At 44.4% G+C, this 8,478-nt stretch overlaps 2 protein-coding genes across 2 annotated transcripts in view; both read right to left on the bottom strand.

The window, feature by feature from the left end:
- Positions 1–391: 391 nt before the first annotated feature.
- Positions 392–1,542, bottom strand: LOC107713588 (histone deacetylase complex subunit SAP30L-like; the record flags this gene model as incomplete). The annotated part of the gene is made up of 3 exons (XM_016519143.1): positions 1,034–1,542; positions 539–689; positions 392–466 (listed from the first exon to the last, which is right to left on the bottom strand). Coding segments are annotated over exons 1-3 (412 nt in total), but the record flags the coding sequence as incomplete, so codon positions are not given.
- A 1,368-nt stretch (positions 1,543–2,910) lies between these two features.
- LOC107713618 (polypeptide N-acetylgalactosaminyltransferase 10) overlaps positions 2,911–8,478 on the bottom strand; it is an 11,788-nt gene continuing 6,220 nt past the window's right edge. Inside the window, exons 7-12 of the mRNA XM_016519191.1 lie at positions 7,550–7,667; positions 6,882–6,989; positions 6,066–6,287; positions 5,589–5,705; positions 5,249–5,398; positions 2,911–4,635 (exon numbers count right to left, since the gene is read on the bottom strand). Of these exons, the coding sequence (XP_016374677.1) occupies positions 4,468–4,635; positions 5,249–5,398; positions 5,589–5,705; positions 6,066–6,287; positions 6,882–6,989; positions 7,550–7,667 (883 nt within the window). The 3' untranslated portion in view covers positions 2,911–4,467. The remainder of the gene's footprint in view (positions 4,636–5,248; positions 5,399–5,588; positions 5,706–6,065; positions 6,288–6,881; positions 6,990–7,549; positions 7,668–8,478) is intronic.

Below are 8,478 nucleotides of genomic sequence, written 5' to 3'. Positions count from 1 at the left end.
GAAAGCAGCATCAGCGTCAGGTTTGTGTCACAGCTGCTCTCCACTAACAGCTTCATTTCTGATGTCTCTGTGATGCTGAATCCAGCAGTGCGTGCAGCTCTTTACTCACAGGAGTGTTTGCAATGCTAAAATATCATTATTGTTGTTATGAATTTTCAAATTTACTATTTTACAAGAAAGGCAGAAAAATAGTAAAGCACTTTATTATTTTTTTATTCAGATGCCCAATTACAGTGAATACAGTCTAACAAATTTGGTAAACACTATCAGCTTAAATTTATTAGAGCACCTGTCATAATAAAGAGAAAACAAATACTTTAGGAATCTGTCAAAAAGTTTGTTTTTTATTAGGCAAACAACAAACTGAAACAACTAAATAGTCTTTTCTCACACATAACCAAATAATGTAATATTTTGTATGGTCTCGATAACAGCTGTGACACAAACCTGGCGCTGATGCTGCAGCTCTCAGAGAAAGCAGCTGGAGCAACCTGATGCTGCAGCAGAGCAAACATAAAAACGCCCTGAAAGCACCAGAAGCATGATAGAGATGAATCCTGGTTTACCTCCGGCACCTCAGCATCGTGCTCGGGCGACTCTCCTCCATCATCGCTGGTCTTCCTCTTGCGCTTGTTGCGAACACTCTGGATGAAGTTCTTGTGGAAATCACAGATGTACAAATGCCGAACCTGTGGGCAAAAAATGCCACTTTAATGTGTGTTAGAAAACAGAATAAACTAAAAACAAGCACATTCTGGCCAGATGCACCACTGATCCGTGTGTGTGTATATTCATGTTTGCATGCACAGATATTCACTACAACACAGTAGTGAACAGACACAAAGCCTTCGCTGTCAGGACGAAAACAATCAGACAAAACATCATGCAAATACTGTGCCAGAATTAAAGAGCTGCTCAGAAGTCGCGCAGGTTTGATTGGCAGCGCCTCAGACTCTTCAAACACACACTTTTAGGCCCAGTTTCGCAGCCTGGCGGCGGAAAGCGGCCCTCGGGGCTCGGTAACGACTCTTACGCTCTTGTCGATGTCCAGCTTGAGCTTCCTCTGGCTGATGCTCTTCTGGATGCGCTTGCTGAAGGACGCGTTCCCCGCCGCGCGGCCGCAGCGCTCCCCGTCCTCGATCAGACAGCAGCTCTGGCCGAAGAAGGGCGGCGCGGGCGGCGCGTCGTGGCTGTCCTCTTCCGTGCTGAACCCGTTCATAACGGGCACTTCCAGGGAGAGGCGGTCGGGTTTAACGCAGCTGAAAGCCAAACTCGATGCGTTCCGAAGAGCCGAGCTCGCGCCACGGATGAACGAACGGCTCGCCGAGCGAAGCGTCCAGAACGAGAATCTCCGCGACGCTTCGGATCCGATTCGCTGAAGACTTCACTGGAGCAGCCGAACTGTCACATCCGACGCAGGAGAACCGACCGTGTCCGCGCCGAAACTGCAGATTTGACGCGCTACAAACTACGAGGCCATTTCAACAACATACACACAATGAAACAAGTCTTGCCAGAAACCGGAAGTTGTAGCTCTGAAAGACCATTGGTTGGTTTCCGAACAAGGCGGTTCTCCGAGGCTGCGTCTTCGATTTCTGTTGGTCAGCGCGCGCGTCAATCAAACGCCACTTCCTGACTATCGCTGTCATGCAACGCCTCACTGGAGCACTCACACACACACACACACACACTCACTTTCATGAGACTTCAGCTACTCAATCTCATGTTATCGATGCGAAGATTGCGTGTAAAACACAAAGCTTTGTTTATTATAATGATAACGGGACGCTGTGTTGTTTATAGTGTCCCGCATCTAAAACTGGACATCTGATAAGAGTCACTGCTCCAGAGCACATGCAGAGGAACAGACGACTGGACATCGATTAAATAGAGAAATAAAGTTGTTTTAAAAGGGAGGAGAAAGTGCTTTCGTCTTTTGTTGTCCTGCTGGAGCAAAAACACTCCAGAAGTGCTTTGCTCTGGGTGAAATGAGTTATTTGCATTGATGTTAAGCTGTTGAAAACTCATGGCTGATGTGTCATAAGCGGGTTCTGAGGGTCTTTATTTAACACGAGTCTAGATGCCGCAGTAAAGATAGTTTGCGGTTTGATATTCAGATTTCTTTTGGCTATAAATACGCAGTGTGCTGTCATCAGGGTTTTTTTCGTAGCGACTCTTAATTGTATAATGCCTATAGCTCCGAAAGTTTGACACTTAGAGGAACGAAACGGTGTCATCTTCACCAGCTTCATCTGTGAATGCCTTCACAGTAAACCCCTTGGTATTTGCATGTCTATGACAGCACACTGCGTATTTATAGCCAAAAGAAATCTGAATATCAAACCGCAAACAATTTTTACTGCGGTGTCTGAGTTCACATTCCCTGCACACAAACAGCTGCTGCAGATCTTAACAATCATTCACACAAAACTAATGCATGATTTCAGAACTTCAGAAAACACTGTTCCAGGAAAAACATGCGACTACATCACTGCAGAACATTTTCCTAAAGAGGCTATGAAAACTCAATTTGAATTCAGGCAAATTATGCAAGTAAATACAAACTATTCCAAATAAGACCAGGACAGTTTTACAGTAGTATTTGTACTAAAGGAGAAAAAGGTTTAATGGCTTTTCTATGACGGCATAATTTTGCAATAATTCAGACTTGAAATGACACAAAACATTATTGATACAAATGAACAGAAAAATAACTGAACCCACTACACAGTTATCTGTGCATGAATAATAATAATTTATGATGAGCAGTTTAAATGCTGGCAGAACCGTTTTAATGCATCAGTGACAAACCTGTGTAAAATTACTACTGTTCCCAAGATTCAACCCAAGACTTATTACCACATCATCATATTCCACACACACACACACACACACACTCACACACACACACACACACACGTCTGGAAACTCATCAAGGCAGGAGTTTTACACCATAACAAACCAACAGCTGGTTCTTAAACATTTCAGTTCAAAAGCTCCAGTATTAAACTCAGTTATTAAGCTCAGTATTAAACTCTATAATTATTCACATGTGCGTCTGACACACTGGTCCACCAGACACAATAGCAATAATTCATTATGAAACCCAGGGCTCTCTTTAGAATCGACAGAAATTACAAACTCGTTAATACTCGAAAACAGGCTCTGGACAAAGAACCGTCTGAAAGTGCTGGACAGATCAACTTTAAAACAGCATCGGATCAAAGAAACATTTCAAAGTGCTTGGCAGATAATCTGTAAAAATATTTAATGGTAAAAACGGGTCAAACGCTCAACAACACTGAATGTAGAGAACTAGACTAGTGTGCTGTGCGTCACAGCAGCATCTTTCAGCAAGGCACGTCGACTGGATTCAAGTTACACATCGTGTTGCTCATGTGCATTAGAAACAGCATCATGCAGGATCCGTCTTTGGGTGCCAGCAGTTACTGAGAACCAGTGGATCTCAGCTGGTTATATCAGAGACAGACGGGGGAGAAGCAAACAGCAGAAAATGCAGCTGACCAAATAATCTAGTAAAGTATAATCCGGTCGTTCCACAGTCTTCTGCTGTGCAGGAGTGATTCTTAACTGCATTGTTGTTTACGGTACAAAATCATGAAAACAGGACTGACTATTTGAGATTTCCCCGATGGACAAACCTGACAAAATATAACCGCTTCTGAATGATGAAGCTGTACATGATTTTAGCTAACAGGGTTCGACACATAACCGCCTTGAAGCCTTTGTAATAAAACATTATGTCCTCCAAAATGAAAAAAACAAATACGTCTATATTTGTTAACACAACAAAGAGAAGCTGGATAATAAAATCATGTTTTAAACACAGTGCTCAGTAAAGGCTGCTGTGGGTGTTTCATCGTTCACGATGAGCCCAGTGTTTCTGGGGAATGACTCAGAACAGTCAAATAAATAAACCTCTTAATCTTTACAAGGGACGGCATCAGATTAGCATTTCTGAAGGACAAACTGTGACGTGTTTGCAAGGCAGCCGACAGTCTGAGGCTCTGACTCTGTGTAAAGACTCGTCTGTTAACCGCACACAAGAATCAGAGACGGGAGGATGATGACTGAACAGAAGCACAATCCAATCACTCAGTCTGCCAATGAGTGACAACATCACTGTCTTTGAGACGTTCCTCAGACGCACCGAAGCAGACGAAGAGCATCAGTCAAACGCTGCCCTGCAAACACTCTTACTGATCATTTTCAGGTCAACGGGGTGAAAGTCAGCAGAAGTGATGATGATGATGATGATGGGAGTGTGGAGAGAAGCACAGAGCTTCAGCTTCTCCAGCGGTTTGGAGTCAGACGATCAGAACAGAGTTTCATCGGTTCAGTAAAGGCACAGGAACGTCTCTCTTCGGAGAGCAGCGGCACGTCGTGATCACGAAGCTCTCGCCGGCATCAGCTGACCGGTGGATTCTCATGTTCATATTGGCAGCATTATTCGTTGTGATTGCTGTTGAAGGAGTCTAAGACCGTGGCGTTGGTGTTCTGGAAGAGCCACCGCTGGCTGAGAGACGAGGGATCGCAGGAGTTCATGAAGATCCGCTTCTGTGCAGCATCAGAGTCAACACAGCTGTTACTGATGGGGTGATAGAGGCTCTTATCCTGCCACACACACACACACACACACACACACACAGAGACACACACACACACAGAGACACACACACACACATCAGTATGCCACAGTTTACAGCTGAAAATGACAACAATCAGGCACAGTTTTATTCACATGTAAAAGGGTTCATATGCAGCATCTGTGGGAGTGACGGTAAATCTGACATCGTTTTCTCTTCTGACTGCCGTTATCAATCTCTCTCTATTTTTTCCTCTTTTTGAAAGTCGTGAAAACACTATCGTGGAGTTTTTCTCTTGCTAAATATATTTGATGTGGTCTGCCGTTCACCCAACTAGGACGACTTTCACTTCTGTGAAAAAGGTCCATCATCAAAAAGAAAAATGTCTTTCTCAGTGCAGTGTCTTTCTCGGGACTTGTTTCAGAGCATCGGTTGTTGATTGGATGTTGAGATGTGGGCGTGGCTGGAGGGTAAGTGTGACAGGAAGTTCAAAATAAACTTTGTTCTGAATGCTAAACTCACCTGACAGTAGAGAAGGTCAAATGAAGCATTAACTCTGACTAATGTTTCTAATGGCTGATGGAGAACGAGCTCCCTGTACAGAATGACGTGTCTGCACAGATGTGGAGATGCTGATGTACCTTCCTGTAGGCCCACAGCTGGTTCCCCTTCATCCCGTGGCAGTCGTAGAGCGTCACGGGGCTGTTGTGTGACACGGCGTCGAAGCAGACCTTCTTAGTGTGCAGCGGGTCTCCCACCCGTATGTCTTCTCTCCAGCCGAACGTAAAGACCTGCACAACATACATACAGACTCTTACTGTTATTGCATTAATGCATTCAGCTACATTGCATCCTCGTACATTCATAACACATTTGTCAAACTGAAATCAGCTCATCCAAATAATGCACTGAGAAAGACAGAATCTACCTTTCACATTCTTCAGTGCATGGATTCCCTGGGAACGGATCTGAGTCTCTCACCTGACCGTGACTCCAGGTCGGCTCGCCTCGTCCCTTCAGACACTTCTCCAGACGGATCGGGGAGCCCGAGGAGAAGTGTTTGCTCTCCATGCAGAGACCGGAGGCGCCGTTACGCAGCTGAAAACAAGCACACATCTCTGCAAGGATCAATACACACTTCTGACTTACCCAGAGCGACTTATACTCAGCTTTGTGTAATGTTATGTATGTAATTAATCTTAAACCAGCCTAAACTGGTTTGCTGGGCTTAGCAGGTCTCTCAGCCTGGTTAGGCTGGTTTAAGAGGGTTTTGGGCCATCCAGCTAAACACAGACTATCTGAAACCAGATTAAATCACCTGGCACCTCAGACTGGTTTCAGCAGGAAAATCCTAAACCATCTTTGAAACGTGTTTAATTATTGATTAGTGAGGCTATATGAGTGGTTCTGGGTGAGATGTGAGCTCCTCAGCAGGTGTTTTGGGCCGTTAGCACGCACCTCTCCCCACGCAGCGGCCGGAGGCTCCACCGGAGGATAGTGTTTGGCCAGATCCCAGGCCACCTCCGTCATGAACCAGCGGAAGCTCCTGCAGCTCAGCCGGCTCCTCAGCTGCTTCTGTGCGGACACGTCTCCGGCGGACAGGTGCCGGTACTCCGGCCGCCGCTGGTAGATATACTCCGCATACTCGTCCATCCACACCTCGGCCACACGCTTCAGATTCTGCAACACAGCGGCGGATCACACATATACAGGTCCCTGCGTGTTACTGAACACATGCACGGTGCTTTGGTTTCGTTTTATACTGATGTCTCTACTGTTTAATGCCAGCTCACTGAGGACTGTTTCTCAACCGTAAAGTAAGCCTGCATATCCAGACGGCCTTCATTATTTTGAAGGATGCATAGAATCACCCACAATCCTTTGCACACATTTCAATTCAGAAAATGAATCGGCGCTGACCTCTCCTACTTCATTATGAACTTCAAAAGAGAGAAATGATTTCGGAGATGAGGGCATTATGTTTTGTTGTGAATTAACCACATAATGCTGAACTATTCATAATGGACACCACTGGGAGACGCAGACGGATGTTATTCACTGTACTGCATCAATAGAAAGTCAGTCGTAATATAAGTATTTACTAGAGCGTCTCACTCTCATGTTTAACGCTGAGGACGCCGCACGCAGCCTTCCGTCTGAGAAACACCCGAGATCTTCCCTGCTTTAACTGCAGAGATGTAGTAAATCTGATCTGCTTGGTCTCAGAATGATCCGGATCTGGATGTGTTTGTCGGATCTGATGCTCAAACTCACCCTGGCGAGACTCACTCCACCCGGCACTTTATAGGGAACGTATTTTCTGTAGATGTGACCCACGCGTGAGCAGGGAATGTCCTCCATACGGCCACCACACATCCACACCTCAGAGAAGATGAAAACAGTCTTTCAAATGAATGGAAACACACGCGGACAGTGACACAAGTACTACAGCACTACAGACGGCAAACACAGACACTAAACTCACTCTGAAGCCTGCTTACATTCACAGCGTGTTCTCCTGAAGACACTAGGGGGCGCTGTATCTGACTTTACTGTGAATGATAGGAGATTATACTGATCTAAAACAACACAGAAATATAATACACGCAGCTCTGGTTATATTCTCAGCCTCAGATGTGGGATGTTTTTGACTATTGTTATTCGCTATCACAGCAACCGCTTGTGTGTACGAGATTAACGTGCGTTTAATGAATGAAAAGTGGCTGAAACACGTGAGAGCGCAAAATAACAGGAAAGGCTTGATGTGTACCGGTGACTGTACATTAATTAAAGCTATTCTATTCACTAGGATAATGACATAGCAACTGTTGCTGTCGATCAAGTTTCATTCATAATATTTCCTCCTTAAAGGTGCTATAACCGTACTATCATATCGCTGTCGACTGTAAGCAGGTGCATTAGGCCTGTGCCACAACGATTACCTTGAAGGAGATCTCGTACTGCTCTCCTCCCCAGATCTCCAGACCCGTGTCATATCCTCCCAGCTCCCAGAACCACTTCCTGTCCACAGCGAAGAGACCGCCTGCCATCACCGGAGACCTTACCGAGAAGAAAAAGAGACTAAACTAAAAACACAGTAAAACATAAGCACTGAAGCACTGAGCAGCACACAAAGAGATCACCGAAATACACCTTTAATGAGAATACTCAGACTGTTTCTGCTGCTCATGAAACCCTTCTGATCAATGAGACACGAGTGAATGAATTCAGTACTTTAATTCAATAAATGATTTATAAATAAATGTAGTTAATTACGTTTTTATTTATCTATGCGTCACTTTCTGTCTTCTGTGGAGCACAAAAGAAGATATTTTGAAGAATGTTTTTGTCCATACAATGAAAGTCAATGGGGTCAAAAAACACTGCAGGCCTGTTTACACTTGAGTTTTCACTGATTGAAAAAAAATCAGGTGTAAATGCCCTCCAGCTTTCCAGACACAAACAGATCTGCTTGTTCAAGCCACAGAAGTATATTTCACGCCTTTGATGTATAAAATGCAGCGCTGATGACATAACATGTAACATCTGTTGCTGAGTTTGTGAAGTGAACTCCACTGATTTAGCATATAGCATGGATATCGATTATTAGATTTATATCGGTTTTGATGAGTGGCCAAGTGTCAATTAAACATATTGGATAATGACACGACTGATCAAGATGCAGGAAGTGACCAAGTGTGAATATTCAAAACATCTTCCCTCTTGACTGTCAGAAATAAAATATTTTATGGAGAAATAAACTGCATGCAATATGTAACACAGACACACACACACACACACACACACACACACACACACACACTCTCACACTCTCACACTCTCACACTCACACACAGACACACACACTCAC

This window comes from Sinocyclocheilus rhinocerous, unplaced genomic scaffold (assembly GCF_001515625.1).
Source record: "Sinocyclocheilus rhinocerous isolate Xijiao unplaced genomic scaffold, SAMN03320098_v1.1 scaffold599, whole genome shotgun sequence".
NCBI classification, from domain to species: domain Eukaryota; kingdom Metazoa; phylum Chordata; class Actinopteri; order Cypriniformes; family Cyprinidae; genus Sinocyclocheilus; species Sinocyclocheilus rhinocerous.
This window is presented reverse-complemented; position numbering and strand designations above follow the sequence as displayed.